A 21,165-nucleotide genomic window follows, 5' to 3' on the forward strand; every position below is an offset into this window, starting at 1 on the left:
TAAGGTGTTTGCCTTGCCAGCGCTAGCCTAGGACGGACTGTGGTTCGATCCCCGGGCATCACATATGGTCCCCCAAGCCAGAAGCGACTTCTGAGCACATAGCCAGGAGTAACCTCTGAGCATTACCAGGTGTGGCCTAAAAAGCAATAAATAAATAAATAAATAAATAAATAAATAAATAAATAAATAAATAAATAAATAAATAAATAAATAAGAGATTATCAAAATCAGCTAAGACAACTTGAATGCTAAGCACATGCTGGTTGGTGTTGCAACATTGTAGACTAATGTATTGTTTATATTAGGTAAAGATCATTTAGTTAAATAAACATGTCTAATTTATGTATATGTATTTATGTATGTATATTATTTGCATCAACAGATATCAAGTTTAACTGTGCCGTAGCAGTATAGATTAGTTATATATTTTTAACAATTGAAATGTTTCCTCCCAAGAAAGTTTTTAAATAAAAATAAAAATTTAATTAAAAGTAACTTTTTATACATATGTTTACAAAAGTGAAACTAATCACACACATAAATTTACTTCAAAATCTTGTAGGTAGACATGTGACATTAATTGTAAAGGCAATTCAGACTGACAGACACATCATCCCTACCAGTCATACATGTCAAATATCCACTATGTACTTCACTATGATGCTTCACTGGTCATTTCTCTAATCACTTCAGAATCGTTGTCCATTTTGTCTGAGTTCATAAATTCTTGAATAAACATCCAAAGTTTCCTTAAGTAGGAGAGAAAACAGGTAAAAAATATTTGTAATCCACTTTGGTCAAAATAAAAATTATTTAATTAAAAATGTTTCAAAATTTAGATATTGGAGGACATATTTAACCTTAAAACAGAGAAAGCAAGACACTTCTTCTTTCCACTTTACTTTGAAAGGTAGAATTTAAAAGACAGAATCCATTTTTATGTGAAGGTTCTGTGGACACAAAGACATGCAGAAGGTTCTAGATGGAGCCTAGAAACTAGATGATTTAGCTGGTGGGTGATTATGAGGTCTGATAATTCTCAGTGTTAGTGCTATGTGAGGGCCACCCCAACTTCAAATCTATAATGTTGGCAAATTTTTCTCCAACCTACAAAAATAAGAGAAAGCTCCCCCTTCCCCAAATCTGGGCTAATCCACAGAACATTTTCTCCCATTTTACCAAGAAAGTGGGAAAGTGAAAAGTCTGTTTCTTGCATGCTCCAGCAGCTCAGAGAGGTTTGAGAAATTGTGAGGTGACTGAGGTTTGGGCAGAAATTATGGGGAATGGATTTTATTCTGAACTAAGCAGAAAAGTCTCCTGATGAGAAACTCTTTGTTACTAGACTTGTACCCGGAACACTAATCTGATGCCTGACAGATTTCTCCTTGGGATGAACATGGACCCATCTCTACATTATTTCTCCATGAAACATGAATCCAAAACTTTAATTATTTCTGCATGGAAAGAAAACCCAATACAGCCATTATTTCTCCATGGAACTTAGACCCAATTCTTGCATTATTTTTCTTTGTCAATATGAGCTCAATATTTTTATTATTTCTCCATAGGAAATGGATACAAAATGTCCATTATTTCTTTAGGACACAAATCAAATACTTCCATGATTTCCCCATGGAACACAAATCCAATGTTATTTATCCATGTCACATGAGCACAGAGTCTGCATTATTTCTCATGGGACATGGACCCAATGCATTCTTTATTTGTCCATGGGGAATTGACTTCATGCCTAAAGACATCCTACTAAAGTCCCAAGAAGGAAATGTAGATTAGTGTATAAAAAGGGAAATGAATGAACAATGAACTCTCCATGCAGAAACTTCCATGGAATGTCCACTGTTCCAGAGCCTAATATGTCAGCTTAAGTGCCAACCTTGAGAAAACTACATAAAATATCTATGTATGTAACAGATCACCTATATCAACCGTTTCCATTTGGGGCTAAAATTTTAAAGTAATATTTATAGGGGCTTTCAAAGACTTAATGTAACCAAGACTTAGATGATAGAGAAGAATTCACATAGTCATAAACCCCATCCTATGCCTGCCTGTGTAAGTTTATTCGTGTTTTCTTTTTCAAAAAAATATTGTTAAACCATTTAGGCATAGTTTCATGATGCCTTAACCTGACCTTTACTTTGGCCTATGCTTGCCACTTCTTGGGGATCCTTGAGCTCAACCTGCAGGCAAAGCCTGAAACTATTGGGGGAGTCATGCTGTGGGTTGTCTGGACAATGCAATCTCTGCCATCTGTTGCACAGAGAATATTAATGGAATGAGTCCAAATTTAAACAGATTGACTTCAGTATGGAGAGAGCCCAGGGGCAGCAGGCCAAACATGGATGTGGGTGTAAGCACGAGAAGATTCAGCATACTAATTAAATTTCACCAGGAAGTACAGTAAGCCAGGTCAAAGGCCTCATGAGATCAGCAAGCCCCAAGTGCAATAGATTGACAGTCATGAGGAGAGATCTCAGAGTGCAGCAGGACATATGTGGGCATGGGTGTGAGCTTGAGAGACTCAGAGAACTGATCAAATTTCACCAGGAAGCATCATGCTCCAGGTCAGTGGTCCTGTGAGAGCAGGGCAGCCACTCCAATTTACTCCTCCACTGAGCATTTCTTCTAGTCAGTTAGCCGCAGTACATCACATTAAAAAAAATCATTGTGCAAAGGTCACAATGAATAAACAACACAAAATCCCTCCACACTTAGTTAATGAAGAAGATAGTTTTGAAGATCCAACAGAAATCAGCCACCTATATAGACATTCTAATAAGAACTTTAAAGAAGAAATGTTAAGGATGCTCAAAAACTCAAATAAATTGTGGAACAGGCAGCAGTGAAACTCTGAGATACATTCAACAGAAATAACATAAGAATCAAAAGGGTCCCACAGCATCAGAGAGAATCATAAAGAATCGACAGTCAAAGACATCATTGCTGAAAAGTTCTCAGAACTAAAAAGTGCATGCATCTACATTATAAAAGTAACACACAAATATCCATTGCTTTTTGCTATACACAAATGATGAAATAAAAATATTAAAAAACAATCCCATTCCCAATTGTGCCTCAGAGAATCAAGTAACATGGAGTCTATTTAACTAATGAGATGGAAGACCTATACAAAGAGAATTAAAAAACCACTGCTTCAAGAAATAAAAAAGGATACGAGGAAGTAGAAACATATATCCTGCTCGTGAATCAAGAAGATTACCATAATTAAAATGGCAATACTTTCCAAAGCATTGTTGTACAGATTTAATGAAATACCTATAAAATACTCATGACATTTTTCAAAGAAGTATACCAAACTATCTTGAAATTAATTTAGAACAATAAACATCCATAAACAGCTAAAGAAATCTTTTGCCCAAAATGGGAAGAATCATTTTTGCCTAACTTTACACTGTACAAAAAAGCAATATAAAGCATTAATCATTAAAGCAGCATGGTATTGGAATAAAAACAGATCAATAGATTAGACTTAAATATTCAGATCTGGACTCATAGGTTTACAATTAGTCTTTGATAAAGGAGCAAGAAGTACAAAGTGGAGCAAGGAAAGCTTCTTCAATAAGTGTCTGGGAAATCTGGGTGGTTGTGTATTAATTTTATAATGTAGATGCATGCACTCTTCAGTCCTGGGAATTTCTCAGCAATGATGTCTTTGACTGTTGATTTTTTATGGGAATTTTATCTCTGGTGCTGTGAGATCTGGATGATTCTGAATGCTGTTTCTGTTGAATTTATCTCAGAGTTTTATTGTTGTCTGTTCAGATATTTTAAGTATTTTTTGACTTCTTTTTAACAACAACCAAAAATGAACTCAGACCTCTCTTTATGCCAAGCACTAAGATCAAGTAGAAATAGATTAAAGACATTGATATCAAACATGAAACCATAAGGTACATAGAGGAAAACATAGGCAGAACACTGCATGACATTGGAGCTAAAGGAATCTTCAAGGATGAAACACCACTAGCCAACCATGTGGAAGATAAACAAATGGGACTACATTAAACCAAGAAACTTCTGCATCTCAAAGAAAACAGTGACTAGAATACAAAGACTGCCCCCCGAATGGGAGAAATTATTCATCTAACAGTCATTAGATAAGGGTTAATATATAATATATTAAAGGCAATTATAGAACTTAACAAAAAAATAACATCTAACCCCATCGAAAAATGAGAAGAACTAAACAGACATTTCTTAAAAGAAAATATACAGATGGTCAAAAGGCATATAAAAACAATCTTCACATCACTACTCAACAAGGACATGAAAATCAGAACAACAACGAGTTATCACCTCACACCACAGAAACTGGCACACACCACAAAGTAAAAGAATAAAACCAGTGCTGGCATAGATATAGGGAGAAAGGAAATCTCATTGACTGGTGGGGATGTAGACTAGTCCAGCCTTTTTGGAAGACAATATGGATTTTCCTCCAAAAAACTAGAAATAGAACTTTCATATTATCCAGCAGTGCCACTCCTAAAGATATACCCCTAGGAATCCCAAAACACCATGCAGTAAAGCCCTCTGCATTCCTCTTTCATCACATTATATTTATAGTAGCCAGAATCTAGAAACAAACCAAGTGAGTGTCCAAGAACAAATGAGTAGCAAAAGAAACTGTGGTACATCTACACAATGATTAGGAAAAATGAAGTCAAGAAATTTTCTTATACCTGAACATATTGGGAGATTATTATTACTTTTTTTTTTTTTGGTTTTTGGGCCACACCCATTTGATGCTCAGGGGTTACTCCTTGCTATGAGCTCAGAAATCGCCCCTGGCTTGGGGGACCATATGGGACACCGGCGGATCGAACCGCGGTCCGTCCTAGCGCTTGCAAGGCAGACACCTTACCTCTAGCGCCACCTTCCCGGCCCTATCGGGAGATTATTATGCTGAGTGAAACCAGTCAATGTGAGATAGATAGACATAAAATAATTTCATTCATTTATGGTATATAAGAAAAGTAAAATATTGTATGGTAATAATTTCCAGAGACAATAGAGATGAAGGACAGGAGGACCAGTCCATGCTAGGAAGCTTGCCACAAATAGTGAATCAGTGCAGTTAGGGTAGGGAAGGAACCACTATGATAAGGAAAGTTGGCACGTACCACTCTGGACAAAAACAGGTTGTTAAGAGGAGAAAATGATATGCATGTTAGTACCCCCTTTATTAACAGTAGTGCAAACCACAGTGTCAAAAGGGAGGGAATAAAAGGAAAAGAGAGAGAAAGAGAAATAGAGAAGTAAATGTCTGCCAAGAGGCAAGCAGGTGAAAGGGAGAGGGAAACTAGGAACATTGGTTATAGGAAATGTGCACAGGTGAAGGGTGGTGTACATTGTATGAATGAAAATCATAAAAAAATTTTGTAAACACGGTGCTTAAAGTAGTTATTATTTTTAAAAAGAAAATTTAAATTTTATCTATTTATTCCTCTATTCTTAAACATGTGCACAGATTCGGGTGTTTATATATTGAGCTAAGCATTCTTAGCACTGGATAAACTATGATATGCACATCTAAAGTCCATGTAGCAAAACTTTTTAACTATTGCTAAAGAAAAGGTCAAAGTGAAAGTGTGGGCACATCAAAGCAGTTCTCCCTCCTTGCGCAATCCTCCTACATCTTAACCTAAAGTGGTCCTTCCAAGAGAGGCAATTCAGCTCCCATCTCCTGGGACCTCCAGATAGAGACTTTAGAAAAAAGATAATATAAAGCATGCAGTCAACACCAATTAATGAAAATACTTTGCGGGCACAGTCTGGTTGTGAGTAAATAGTTTGGAGACAAGTACAAGATTATTGTCCCACTTTTAGCATCAATATCAACACTTACTGCTGCTTCTTCTCACTTATATTACTCTTCACCATACTCTGCTTCAGATTGTGCTTAGTGACCTACCAAAGGTTAAAAAGCAGCTGGTCATTTAATTATGCGAGACTGGATTATATGTAATGACAATACTGAGTGAAAATAGACCCACTTACAGAATCAGGCATAGCAAGCTAATGCATCCTAAGCAACAGAGATAAATGCAATTGAAATCAAGCTTTACTTTTTTGTTTTCTATTTTTGTTGTTCTTGTTTTATTTTTTCGTTTTGTTTTGTTTTGGGGGGGACCACACCTGGTGATGCCCAGGGGTTACTCCTGCCTATGTGCTCAGAAATCGCTCCTGGTTTGGTGGACCATATAGGATGCTGGGGGATCAAACCACAGTATGTCCTAGGCTAGCGTGGGCAAGGCAGACGACTTACTGCTTGTGCCACTGCTCCAGCCTCAAGCTTTACTAATTTAAACAATAAGTTATTAACATGAAATTTGGAGGGGCTTTTTGTAAGTTTTTAGGGAGTCTGTTCATCAAAGACCTTGTCACAGAATACAATATTTGTTTTGTTTTGTTTTGGGGTCACACCGGCAGTGCTCAGAGGTTACTCCTGTCTCTCTACTCAGAAATAGCTCCTGGCAGGCTCAGGGGTCCATATGGGATGCCAGACTTTGAACCCCCTATCCTTCTGCATGCAAGGCAACGCCCTACCTCCATGCTATCTCTTCGGCCCCAGAATACAATTTCTGATGGATCCTGTCCATAATAGCACATGCTTAGTTTTCTCATTAGTAAATTAGCTTATTAGTTAAAACTAGATTAATACAGCTTTATGACGATGTTTACATATCCAGAGAGTTATAAAATTGCAGAAAATTATTATTTACAAAAATACATGACTCCCACTTGGCTTATGACTAACAGATTCTAATTCAAACATTTCTTTTGAAACACTGATTCACAAAACTTACTGTTATGTTCTTCTCTAAAATTTTAATTTCTATCTCCAATTTTTGAGTTTCAGCCTAAAGGGGATAGAGATAAGAAAAGATAAAAGATATTTGGCTAAGGATATATGTTAAATATTTCTCCCTTTCATGAAACAAAACTATTATCTGAATATTATTATTCTTATTTCAAAAGTCCCTATAACGCCGCATTTAAATACAGATGCAAGGCCAGAGTGATAGAACAGATGTGAAATTAATTGCTTTGCATCTGCCTGACTCCAAATGGTTCCCCAGCACCAACTTGATCAATGATAGTTCTCCTGATCAATAGAAATGATAACCCAGGCAGAGCTGAAATAAGGCCCTGCTCACCGCCAAGTGAGACAAAAGTAAATAAAATAAAGAGCTAAAATGAAAGCAAATCTAGTACAAAGCCCTACTAAATATCACAATGCAAATTTCAACACTCCATGGAAAAGATTAGAAAAGAGAAGGTTGATTTTGCAAAAGAAAAGAGTTTTAGAACAATGAGGAATGGACAAGTTTTTCATTCTTCCAAAATAATAACAGGCCAGCTACAGTATAAAAATGTAAATTCAGTAAGTCACACATATATTCGCAGTATCTTATAATGAGCTCAACAAATGTTCAAAGAAAATAGTGCTTCTGCAGCAATCAGGATCTCTAACTACAGAAACCTGACACCAACAACGCTTCTGTGAAAAACTTTTACTAGGACCACAGAGAAAATGACTCAGGGGTTGAAAAACCTAGCATGCCTGGAGCCCAGAGTTGGTCTTATGCCAGAATACTTCAGAGGTAAGGCAAATATCTTACATTTAGATCAAGGCTTTTCCTTTCTATTTCTCCCATATTTTGCTGGGCCTCTGCAAAAAAACAGCAATTGCCACTCAGGCACCTTTTTTACTGTATTTTCTAACTCTTAACCTTTAAAAAAATAAAAGAAGAAGAACAGCTTACTAAACCTTCTACTATTGCTTTAATGAGTTCATTGATAATACAATGATTTTCAAAAATATACTCACTACTGAACTTTTTCTTCTTTCCTTTCTCTTCCATTTTTTAGGTTTTTTTTTAAATCTATTTTTTACTTTTTTAAATAACTGTTTTGTCATTTTTTTTGTTTTGGGGCCACACCTGGTGATGCTCAAGGATTACTCCTGACTATGCACTTAGAAATCGCTCCTGGCTTGGGGAAACATATGGGATGCCTGAGGATCGAACCATAGTTCGTCCTAGGTTAACTGTGTGCAAGGTGCCTTACCACTGTCCACCGCTCTGGCCCCAGCTTTTTGTCAACTTGAAACAAATAAATTATGATCAGTTATGTCAGCTATGTGATGTAGTGCTTCTGTTTACCAAAGTACCAGGTCATTTAAAGTCACAAGAATACATAAGACCAATGCCATTAATAAATATTCAACTCTTTCTCTTCAGAAAGTATAATGCTTCTGCCCTAATAAACACATAAGGCAGTGGCTAGCATAATCAAAATAGCAAGATGCAAATTCAAATAAGTAGCCAATATATGAATTAAAATGTCCAAGATACAGGCCAGACTGATAACACAGTGCATAAGGCATTTGTCTTGCATGCTTCTGAGCCAGTTTTTGATCTCCAGCATCCCAAAGCATCCATCATCTCCTGAGCACTGACAGAAGCGATTTCTGAGTGCAGATCTAGCGGTAACCATTGTGCACCATCAGGTTTGGCCCAAAACAGAACCAACAAAAAATATGTCCAAGATAATTTTGAACAATTATCTGATGGTAACTGTAAGAGGTATAAGTAGCAAAATGGTTTGCTCTTTTACTACCCAGTATATCGAAAAAGGGCAATTATAACTGTGAGGCTGGAGAGAGTTCATCATTTTGACTAGGATGTATCTTGGGATGTTTATCATTTGGATCTCTTTTGACTGTCACTCTTCAGGCATGTAGAATTTGGTTGTATGCACTCTTTAGCTCTAGTAGTTTTCTGAGATGATGTCCTTGTTCATTTAAACTTTGTGGGGGTTTTATTACTATGTCTTATGTTGTTTTTACAATTCTTATGTTGTTTCTGTTGAGTTTATAGAAGACTTGTATTTTCATCTGTAACATGCTTTGAGGACTTTTCCTATCACAGACTACTTTGAGAAACTCTATGCTACAAAATATGAGAACCTGGGAGAAATGGGTAGATTATTGGAATATTATAATTTCCTAGGGTTGAACAATGATGATCTAGCATATCTCAAAAAACCCATAACTGTTGAGAAACATAAAATAGTAATCAAAAGTATTTCCAAAAACAAAAGTCCAGATCCAAGTGGTTCACTAACGAATTTATGAATTCTTTCAAACCTTCCAATAGGATCTACTGCCTATACTTTACAAGTTTTTACAGGAAATTTAAGAAATAAAACTCTCAAAGAAACAAAAAGAAAAAGAAATTCTCAAAGAAACAAAACTCTCAAATAGTTTTAATAAGCTAACATCACCCTGATACCAAAAGCAGGCAGAGATACCACCAAAAAAGAGAACTACAGATTAAAATCTTTGATGAAAATGAATGTGAAGATCTTGAACAAAATCCTAGAAAATATGATCCAATGTCTCAAGAAAGTTATACACCATGACCAAGTAGGATTTATTTGAAAGATGCAAGGATGGTTTAACATAGGCAGGTCAATCAATGTAATACTCCACATCAACCAAAGGAAAATTAAAAATCATATCACCCTATTAATAGGTGCAGAGAAAGCATGTATAAGGTCCAACACACATTCATAATTAAAAAAAAAGGTCTCAAAACGATAAAAATAGAAGGAAGGAACTTTTCTCAATATGGTCAAGGCTATTACAGGCCCGTGACAAATATTATACTTATTGTGGAAATAATTGAAAGCCTTTCCCCTAAGATCAGACACAAGGCAAGGCTGTCACTTATCCCCACTCTCCTATTCAATATAGTACTTGCAATAGCAATTAGGCAAGGAAAAAATATCAAGGGCATAAAGATTGAAAAGAAACAAGTAAAGCTTTCACTGGTTGCAGATGACATACTTTACTTAGAAAATCCTAAAGATTCTATCACAAAGGTCCTAGAAACAATTGATTCATATAGCAAAGTGGCAGGTTACAAAATTAATGCACAAAATATCAATGGTCTTCTTTTATACAAATAGTGATAGAGAAGAAATAGACATTTAAAGAAATCCTATTCACAATAACACCACAGAAATTCAAATATCTTGGAGTCAACTTAACTAGATAAATGAAGGACCCATACAAAGAAAACCATAAAACATTGCTTCAACACTCCATCTTAGGATCTGTGCAAAACCCAAGATCACTAATTACAGTAGACTGATTACAACAACCACCGCTGAGCAGAACTTTTCCTGGGGCTATAAAAAATACTTTATTCTAGATTTTTGCTAGGATCTGTGCAAAAACCAAGATCTCTAATTATAGAGGACTGACTTGAAAACCATGACTAAGCAGAACATTTTAGGCACCATAAAGTAAGACCTTGGGGTTTTGCCACTGACAATGAACTTGTCTGAAGCTATAGTCAGTCTCATGACAGGTGGAAACACAGATACAGGGTAAAGACACCTGTATATCTTAGGTCAATGGAATTTCCTTTCTAATTTCCCCAATACTTACTGTGCATATATGCAAACCAAAACAGAAAAACACAAAAACAAACTTGCCACATCAGCCTCCCCTTTTCTTTTTCTTTCTCTTTTTTTCTTCTTCTAAATTTATATTTATAGATTCTAGACAGGGGTTCTCGCCATTTTTTAAACAGAACCATAGAATATGAATCATCTTGTTTGGCCTTATATTTCTATGGCTTCCTACAAGTTGAGAAAAAAATGGATAGTACCAGAGGCAAAGCTGTCTCATGAGCATTGAGTGGAAATGAAATAAAAAATGATTAAACCTAAATACCAAACCCAAAGCCAACGACAATAGAATAAAGACACCCAAACTACACCCAAGCTATACACAAAAGGGACCTGCTACACTAGCAGTCCAAGGAGGCTAAAGGTGGAGGTATGGAATGCTTGCTGGGGACAGTGGCAGAGGGAGGTCAACACTGGTGATGGGAATTGCCCTAATTCACTGTCACTATGTTCCTTAAATATAACTGTGAAAGATGTGTAATTCACATTGGTCTTAATAAAAATTATTAAAAAAATACATTGCTTCAATAAACAAAAGAAGACAGAAAGAAATAGACATATATCCTGCTCAACAATTGGGAGGAGTAAATTATTAAAATGGCAATAGTCCATAAAGTTTGTACAGATTTATCACAATCCCTTTAAGAATAACTGTGAAATTCTTCAAGGAAGTGGATCAAACACTTCTGAAATTATCTTGAACAATAAATGACCAAGAATAGCAAAGCAACCCTGATGAAAAAGAAGATGGGAGACATAACATTTTGCAACTTTAAATTGTACAACAAATCAATAATCATTAAAACAGCATGGTACTGGAATAAAGACCCTCAGACAATGGAATAATCTTGAATATTCAGAGCATGACCCTCAGACTTACAAGCAATTAATCTTTGATAAAGGAGCAATAAATATAAATTGGAGCAAAGAAAGCCTCTTCAACAAGTGCTGTTTTGGTCAGCCACATGCAAAAAGTCAAACTCAGACCTCTACCTAACACCATACACAAAGGTCAAATAAAAATGGATTAAAGACCTTGATATCAGACCTGAAACTATAAGGTATATAGAAACAAATGAAAGCAAACACTCCATGACATTGAAACTGAAGGTATCTTCACACAGGAAACAGCACTCTCTAAACAACTGGAATCAGAGATAAATTGGTTTACATTAAACTGAGATGCTTTTGCAATTCAAAGGAAGACAGTGACTAGAGTTAAAAGGTCAGCCACATTTTTTAATAGAAACTATTCAAAAAACACCCAACAGAAAAGGGTGTGTATCTAAATGTATATCTAAGATGTACAAAATACTGACAGAACTTAACATAAAAAACATCTACCTCCATCAACAAATGGGGGGAATAAATGAACATATAATTCCTCAAAGAAGAAATACGGATGACTAAACGACACATGAAAAATGCTCCACATCATCGAAGTGATGCATATCTAAACAACACTGAGGTATCATCTCAGGCCACAGAGACTGGTATACATCACAAAGAACAAGAACAACCACTGTTGGTGTGAATGTGGGGAGAAAGGAACTCTCATTCACTGCTGATAGGAATGCTGTCTAGTCAAACCCTTCTGTAAAACAATATGTACATTCCTCAAAACGCTGGAAATTGTGATTGCATTTCATCCTGCAATACCCTCCTAGGGATATATCCTAGGACTAAAAAATCACAATACAATAATGTCCTCTGCATTACTGTGTTCACAGCAGTACTATTTACAATAGACAGAATCAGAAAAGAAAAACAAAACAACAACAGAGGCCCAATATCGGATTAGTAGCTAAAGAAACTATGGGACATCTATACAATAGCATACTATGCAGCTGTTAGAAGAAATGAAGCCACGAAATTTGCTTATACATGGATGGGTTTGAAGACTATTATGTTGAGTAAAATAAGCCAGAGGGAGAGAAGCACACATATTTCTTAGCAGCACATAAAGCAATCTAAAGACATAAAACTTATGTAACTCCTTAAACATTGAAGGCAAAGTACTTTTTTACATTTCCATGCATGTGCATATTAGTTTAAGTTAACCTCAAAAGTTTAAGTGGGTTGTTTTTCTTAAGGATTAGTCAAAGGAGCACAGTAAAAACGGTGTTAGAGTGGCAATTATTGTTTGCATAGGCCCATCAAAATATGAGGGACATGGAAAGGAAAAGCCTTGGCCTAAATATAAGGAGACCCTACCCCTGAAGTTTCCTGGCATAAGACCAAATCTAGGCTCCAGGCAAACTAGTTTCTCCAATCCAGGTCATTGTCTATGGTGCCAATACACTTTTATTTTTCACATAGTCTCTGTTGTTGGTATCATGTTTCTGTATTAAAGATCCAGGAATCTGCACATCCTATATTGCAGTCAGGATGGTGCAGAGCGTCTATAAATCTATATTTTCTTGTGTGTTTACCAGTCATCATGAAAAGTAATTATATAAATATTCAAATAAAACACATACCTCAATGCTTTTCAGCCGATTATCAACAATATTTAAAGCTCCTGTATGAGTCATATTTGTTTTAATATCTTTTTCAAGGGCTTTAAGTTCATCCCATTTCTTGAGTATTTCACATCTTTTTGTCTCAATTTTCTGAACATGAGTGAGGCTTTCATCCCCCATTTGATGATTTTCAAAGGAGCCTGGGAGTAATTTTCAAAGGCAAATAAAGCATTAATATACATTTTCTATCTCAGTTCTCATTAGTAGTATTATGTTATTGGCAGTAAGATGTATTGTTTAATGCCTATTAAAATAATATACATTCCAATTACATAAAAGCTTTTGCTCTGTGAAGGGTTATTGCTTAGTTAATGTGTTCATATAATCAGTATCTCTTTATTGGGAGCCCAATCGGAGCACTTGATCTTGTGTGAGGAAGTCACAGCAATGTTTTCTAGACAAGCATAAGTAATTTAAGAATGAAAGGGAGATGTTAGGAGATGGATGGAGGTGGGGTGTGAGTGGCAGGCATCAAGGCATATGGCACTAAAAGGAATAGGGGCCAATTTGAAAATATATTCTGAATTAGGATGTAAAAGCAGGTCAAAGAGATTGTAATCATCCTGACTAGAAGAACAGATGAGAATAGATGAGACTAGAAGAACAAGTGAGTATAACAAATCATTCCTAGTTTTTAGTATAGCTACTGTAAGAAACAAAGATGGGGAAGGAAAATGATAAGGAAGGAAAATGATAGGTGCTGGTTATGGATCCAATGAAGTCCTTGCCAACAAGTTTGCTGCCAGGGACAAAAGTAACGAGATAATGTGCTTTCTTCAAATGTGGAAAGGCCACTAATCAACATGAACAGTATTATAGAGAAGAGTAGGGATAAAAAATAAAATGAAAAGCAGGGGGATGAGAGACACAGGGAGGTGAAATAGAAGGAAGGCAAGGACAAGAAAGGAAGAAAAAAGGAAGAAAGGTAGGGAGAAGGAAGAATGAAAGGAAGGACAAGATAAAAAAAGGAAGAGAGGGAAGGAATGGAGGAAGAAAGGAAGGGAGAACAAAAAGTTAAAGGAAAAAGGAGGGAGAGAGGGAGGAAAGGAAGAAGAAAAAACAATGGAAAGAAGCAAAGAGGAAGGGAATATGGAAAAGAGATAAAGGGAATAAATGAAGGAGAGAACGAAAAGTGTAATAAGGAAGCAGGAGGAAAAAGGAGAGAAGAAATGGAGGAAGGAGAGAAGGCAGATAGAAGGAAGGAAAGACAAAAAGGGCATAATGAAGAAGGAAAGAGGAAAAGGAGGGGAGGAAAGGAAATAAAAAAGGGAAGATGGAGGGAAGGGAGTAGGGAGGGGAGTGAGGGAAGGTGAGAGGAAGGGAAGGAAGGTACAATGAAAGATAGGATGCAAGAAATAAAAGGAACATAAAAGGGAAGAAAGGGAGAAGGGGAAAGAGTGGGATTATGGGAAAGAGATAGGGAGGTAGGAAAAAGGGAGGGAGGGAGAATGATTGAGAGGGAGGAAGGTAGGAGAGAAGGAAGGAACAATGGAAAGAAGGAAGGACTGAAGAAAAGTAGGTCAGAAGAAAGTGGGGGGAAGAAAGGAAGGACAGAATGGGAGAATAAAGGAATAAAGGAAAGCGGGAAAGATGGAGGGAATAGAAAGAAGGAGTGCAGAAGGAAGGGATGCTAGGAGGGAAGGAATGGGATGGAGGCAGGGAGTAAAGAATTAACAGAAAAGCAAGGGAGGGAGAAATAAAGGAGAGCAGTAAGGAAGAAATAAAAAAGGAAGGAAGGGAGGAAGGAATAAAGAGAGCAAGAGAGGGAGAGAAGATGTAAGAGAAAAGGAAGCAGAAAAATGAGGAGGTTGGAAGGAGTGAAGAAAAGAATGGGAATACAAGAAAGGAAAGAATGAAGAAAAGAGAGAGGGTGGAAGGCAAGAAGAGAGGGAGTCATTGTGGGAAGCCAGAAAGAAGGAAAAGTAGAAGAGAGGCAAGGATATAAAAAAGAAGAAAGATAGATACAAAAATTGAAGGTAGGTTAGGAAGGTAGAAAAAAGTTAGAATGAAGGAAGAAAAAGAAAAAGGAAGAAAGAAGGAAAGAAGAAAGGAATGAAACAAGAAACAGAGGAAGAGAGGGAGGGTTGATGAACAGGAGGGAGAGGGAGGAAAGGAGAGAGAAAGGGTGGAATAAAAGAGAAGAAATGTGAAGGGAAGGATGGATGGAAGAAAAAATGGGAAGGAAGTGATTGAGAGGGTAAGAGAAGAAGCTATAAAAAAGAGGATGAAGGAAGAAAGGAGGAAGCAAAGGATGACAAGAAGGAAGAAAAGAAGAGAGGGAGGTGGAAATATGGGAGGTAGAAAGGATAGGAGAGAGGAAGGAAGGGAGAAAAGAAGGGAGGGATGCAGGAATAGAAGGGAGAAAAAAGAGGAGGAAGAAAGGATGGAGGTAAAGAGAAAGAGGGAGTGAGAAAGGGAAGAAAAGAAAGAAGGGACGATAGAAGGAAGAAGCCAAGAAAGGTAGATGAATGGAGGGAAGAAAGAAATGAAGGGAGAAAGGAAGGAAGGGGCAGGGGAGATGGTAAAGTGGAGGGAAATAAGAATAAAGAAACAAACAAGAGAAGAGAGAGAGGAGAAAAGAAGCAAAGGAAGGAAAGAAAAGGAGAAGGAAAGGGAAAATGAGGAGGGAAGGAGGAAGGAAAGAAGAAAAACAGAGAATGGAAGGAAAGAAGGAATGGAGGATAGAAAATAAAGGAGAAAGTAAGGAAAGATGGAAGAAATTGGGTAAGAGAGGGAGGGAATATGGGCAATAGAATAAAATAAGGAACCACAGAAAGAAGGAAGGTAGAAGAGACAAGAGAGGAAAGTCATACAGAAGAAAAAGAGGGAGAGAGGGAGGAATATAAGAAGAAGGAAAGGAGAGAAGAAAGGGAGGGAGGAAGCAAAGAAGTGAGAAAGGACATAATAAGAAAGGAAAAGGAAGGAAGAAAGGAGGGAGAAAGGTGAAGAAAAGCGGGAGGAGAGAGGAATGAAGGAAAGGAAGGGAGGATGAACAAAAATGAATGGAAAGAGCAAAGGGGAGTAAAAGAAGAAAGGATGGAAAGTAGATGGGGAGGAGGGAAGGAAGAAAGGGAGGGAGAAGGAAGAAGGGAGGGACAGCAGGAAGAAGGGAATATGAGAAATAGAGAAGAAATAATAGGGAGAAAGGAGAGAGGTAGGAAGCAAAAAAGAGGAAAAATGCAGGAAGGAAGGATGACAGAATATAGGGAAGGGAGGAGATATATAGGAAAAAAGGATGGCATGGAAGAAGGATGGTATCAGAGATTAGGGGATAGAGGTAGGAAGAATAAAGAAGAGAAAAAAGGACAGAAGAAGAGAGCAAGAAAAAAAGAAGGAAGGAGGAAAAAAGATGAAAGTGGGAAGAAAAGAAACTGAGAATGGAGGGAGTTAGGAAGAAAGAAAGAACACAATAAAGAAAGGAAGGAGGGGTGAAAAGGAAGGAAAGAATGAAGGGAAAGGGGGAAGAAAGTGAAGGAAGGAAGAGAGGGAGTGACAATGGGGGAAGGAGAACAGAAGGAGAAAAGAAAATGTTGAAGGAATGAAAAAAGAAATGAAGAATGAAGAAAGGAATAAAGGAAGAAATGAGAAAGGAATGTCGTATGGAGAAAGATATTGAAGGGAAGTCAGGGAAAAAGAAGAGGAGGATGGAGGGAAGGAATAAAGAAAGGAGGGAGGGAAAGATAAAAAGAGGGGAGGAAATATCTGAGGTAGGTAGAAAAAAGATATAAGAAAGATATAATGAAGAACAGAATAGAGGAAGAAACGGAGCAAGAAAATAACAAAGATCAGAAGGAAGAAAGGAGAGAACGAATAGAAGAAAAGAAGAAACAAAGGAGAGATGACAGGGAGGGAGGAAGGAAAGGATTAAGGGAAGGGGTGAAAAAGGAAGAGGAAGAAAAAAGAGAAGAATGGACAGAGGGAGAAAAATAAAGGAACTGGAATGGTAAGTATGAAGGGAGAAAAGGTAAGAAAGAAGAAAGGTAGGTAAAAAAGAAGGAAGGAGGAGAAGGAAGAAAGAAAAGAGGGAATATTGGAGCAAGAAAAGGAAGAAGAAAGGACAAAAGGAAGGAAAGAAAATGAGAAGGGTAGAGAAGAAAGGGAAAGAAAGGAGGAAAAGAAGTAAAGGGTACAACAAATAAAGGAAGGAAGGGAATGAAAGAGGGAGAGATGGAGAGGGAAGGAATATTAGAGTGAGGGTGTAAGGGAGGAAGTATGGAAGGTGAGAAGAAAGGGAAGGTGAAAGCAAGATCAGAGGAAGTGAGGAAGGGAAAGAAAGAATAAAGAAGGAGAGGGGGGAAAAAGAAAGGATTAAAGGAGGACAGAATGGAGAAGAGAAGGAAGAAGGCAGGTCTAGGGAAGGATGGAGGGAGTGAAGGAATAAATAAAAAGTAGGAAATAAGAAAGAAGTGAGATGAAGGGAAGAGAAAGAGAGAGAAAGAAGAAAGAAAGAAAGAAAGAAAGAAAGAAAGAAAGAAAGAAAGAAAGAAAGAAAGAAAGAAAGAAAGAAAGAAAGAAAGAAAGAAAGAAAGAAAGAAAGAAAGAAAGAAAGAAAGAAAGAAAGAAAGAAAGAAAAAGTAAGAAAGGAAGAATAGAGAAAGAAAGAAAGAAAAAGAAAGTAATAAAGGAAGAAGAAAGAAAGATAAAAAGAACTAAAGAAAGAAAAAACAAAGAAAGAAAAAAGTGAGAAAGGAAGAAGAGAGAAAGGAAAAAAGTAAGAAAGGAAGAAGAAAGTGAGAAAGGAAGAAGAGAAAGAAAGAAAGAAAGAAAGAAAGAAAGAAAGAAAGAAAGAAAGAAAGAAAGGAAGGAAGGAAGGAAGGAAGGAAGGAAAGGAAGGAAGGAAGGAAGGAAGGAAGGAAGGAAGGAAGGAAGGAAGGAAGGAAGGAAGGAAAGAAAGAAAGAAAGAAAGAAAGAAAGAAAGAAAGAAAGAAAGAAAGAAAGAAAGAAAGAAAGAAAGAAAGAAAGAAAGAAAGAAAGAAAGAAAGAAAGAAACTGAATGCACATTCTCCAATGCACATGGGTCATTCTCCAGTATAGAGAACATGCTAATCAGAAAACATATCTCCATAAAGTCAAGAGGATAGAAATCGCACAAACTACATTCATTGACCACAAGGCACTGAAATTAGATGTGAACTACAAAGAGACACAGAAGAAAAACTTTTAATACTTGAAAACTAAACAGTTCACTACTGATCAAGCAGTGGGGAGAAAGTAAGAAAGAGTAGTAGAAAGGGATGGAGAAAGTATGGAGAAAAGAAGGAAAAATGGGAGAAATGTAAATGAAAGGAAGAAGGAAAGAATAAAGGAAAGAAAGAAGAGAGAGGTAAAGATGGAAGGAGGATGGCAGAAGGAAGGAATGGAGTAAAGAATAAAGGAAGAGAAGGGAAGTAGAAAAGGAAAGAAAAATAAACAAATGAGGAGGTAGGGAAGGAAGAAAATGAAGAATTAACAAACTTGATGAGAGGATGTAGTAAGAAAATAAGGTAAAAGGAAGAAAAAAGAAGAAAGTTTATAAGAAGGAAAAAAAGGATGGAGAAAGAAGCAAATATACAAACTATAAAACAAATGAAGTAGGGAGGGGCCAGAACAATGACAGGGTGGTAGGGCATTTGCTTTGACCTCGACTGACCTAGGATAGATCGAGGTTCAATTCCCCGGCATCCCATATGGTTCCCCAAGAAAGGAGCGATTTCTGAGTGTATAGCCTGGAGTAACCCCTGAGTGTTACAGGGTGTGGCCCAAAAACAAAAAAAAAAAAAAAAGAAAGAAAGAGTATAGGCAGGAGAAAGGAAGAAAGTTGCAAAGAAAGGGATAGAGAAAGGAAGGAGAGAAGAAAGGAAGGACAGAAGGAAGCAGAGAGGAAGTGTAGAAAAGAGAGCATGAGGGGGGTAGAGAGAAGAAATAGAGTGAGGTATTATGAAATGAAAAAGGATGTATGAAAGGAAAAAAGAATAAAGAGAAAAAGAGGGAAGCAGAAAATAAGAAAGATGAAAAATAAATATGAAAAATGGAAGGAAAATAGAAGGAAGTAAAAGATAAAGATGGAAGGTAAGGGAGGAAATGAATGAAGAGAGGGAGAATTGAAAGGGTTAGAAAGGAGATAAGTGTAGAAGAATGAAGAGAAGTAAAGGAATGTAGGATGAAAATCAGGCGGGAGGGGTGAAGGTGGGAGAGAAGAAGGCAATGAAGGAAAGAAGGAAGGTAGATCAAAATTAAATGAAGAAAAGATATACAGAGAGAAGGAAGAAAGAAAGATGGAAGCAAGGAAGCAAAGGATGAAGATAACAAAGAAGGGAATTAGATAGAAAGGACTGAAGGAGAGAAGAAAGGGAGGGAATAAGTGGCCATAGGAAGGAGGAAGGTAGGAAAAACAGTCAGAAGAAAGAGAGAAGGAAGCAGAGGAAAAAGAAACCAATGTAGGTAGGAATAGCTTAAAAAAGGGAAGAATGGAAGAAAGAAAGGAAGGAAGGAAGAAAACAGGAAAAAGGAAGGAAAAGGGAGTGGAAGGAAGGAAGAAGAGGGGAAATGAAAGTAAGTTAAGATGTAAAAAATAAAAGAAGAAAAATGAGAGTATGGGAGAGAAAACTGAAGAAAGAAGGAAGAAAGGAAGGAAAGAGGGGGAATGGGTGAGGAGGAAGGAAGAAGACAGAGAGGGTGGAAGGAAGTAGAGAAGAAAGAGCAAAAGAGTATGGGAAGAAGAAAGGAGAGAAGAAAGAGAGGGAGGCAAGAAGAGAAAGGAAGAATAAAGGAAGAGAGTAAAGGAAGAAGGAAAAAGAAACAAAGAAATGTCAAAAGGAAGGAATAAGAAAGGAAGGGAGGAAGGAAGGGAGAAAAAGAAAGGAATTAATAAAGGATGAGGAGGGGGTAAGGTTGAAGGGAGGGTAGGAAGGGAAGGAAGAAATGAAGGAAGAAGAGAGGATAGAAGGAATAAAGGAAAGAGAAAGGATAGATGGAAGGGAAGGATGGAGGAAGAAAGGAAGGAGCAAAGGATGGACATAAGGAAGAAAGGAAAAAGGACAGAAGAAAGGAGGGAGGGGTGAAGGAAAAAAGGAAGGAGGAAGGAGGGAGGTAAGGAGAAAGGAAGAATAAAAGTAAAGGATGGAAGATGGACCATAGTAGCAAAAACCCTTTGAAACTTGGCCTGCTTGTAACTATCTCAGTAGATGCTCCAGCTTGATATTGGTATATACAAGTAAATCACATAGAGCAGCACTGAATTGTTGGCAGACAAGAGGAAGTAGAAGAAGGAAAACTGGTTTCAGCAGGAGTTTTTGGGGTTCAGTTGTGCAGAGAACAGAGCACTGATGATCCCTGAGTTTGTCTTTGATGCTCAGAGAAAAGCCAGTGACCCCAGTCACACTGGTTTACAAAACCACAGAGGCTGGAGGCCAGATAGATTCCACAGTGGGTAGTGTGGTCGCCTTGCATGCAGCTGACCCAGTTTCCAACCCAGAGTCAGGAGAAATCCCTGAGCACCATTGGGCATGATTCCAAAACAAATGAATGTCACCCAGAAAAGTCAGATTGCATTTGATAGGATCATTATGACACTGTAAGGCTTATAAGCAAAATTATTGGCATGATGGTGACTTTTTCAACTTAAAAAAAAACAGTCATAAGAGGTGATTAATGTCCTGTGAACAGGTCATGTTGTGAGGACAGACCCTGAACAGAGGATGACAGACCTTGAGCAAAGGGGGCCAAAGGGATTAAAGGGGTCTTGCAGATAATGAACAGATTTCATCCAAAGACAAATGTCTAAAGCAGCACCTCATTGACCAGAGCCAAGAAGTTATGACCAAAGTTGATGAGCAGAGAAATGCAAAGCCCCACTGGGAGAAATCTGCGTTCCTACAGAGTGGGTGTGACTGGAGGGGGCGACTGAGCTAAGGGAATTAACCAAGAAGTGAGAGACTCTCAGTAACCTGAGTTTCTAAAGGAAACAGACTAGTAAAACATAACTAGGGCAGTTTTTGAAGGAAAGGGGTCAGGCAGATAGAGGAAAGATCTGGAGATTTGGTAATGGGGACAGTAAGACATGTAATGCTTTCTTCACTTTTCAGCCTTTCCCTGCAGAAGGCAAGAGAGGGCATGGGCAGAGCAGACAGAGCCATCA

The 21,165-nt window shown here is 37.4% G+C and overlaps 1 protein-coding gene across 1 annotated transcript in view; it reads right to left on the reverse strand.

Annotated features, from left to right (window-relative positions):
* Positions 1–689: 689 nt before the first annotated feature.
* The window catches only part of C18H6orf118 (chromosome 18 C6orf118 homolog), a 30,827-nt gene continuing 10,351 nt past the window's right edge, over positions 690–21,165 (reverse strand). The window contains exons 7-9 of the mRNA XM_049765220.1: positions 13,008–13,189; positions 6,852–6,905; positions 690–749 (exon numbers count right to left, since the gene is read on the reverse strand). Of these exons, the coding sequence (XP_049621177.1) occupies positions 690–749; positions 6,852–6,905; positions 13,008–13,189 (296 nt within the window). The remainder of the gene's footprint in view (positions 750–6,851; positions 6,906–13,007; positions 13,190–21,165) is intronic.

Source organism: Suncus etruscus, chromosome 18, assembly GCF_024139225.1.
Source record: "Suncus etruscus isolate mSunEtr1 chromosome 18, mSunEtr1.pri.cur, whole genome shotgun sequence".
Lineage (NCBI taxonomy): Eukaryota > Metazoa > Chordata > Mammalia > Eulipotyphla > Soricidae > Suncus > Suncus etruscus.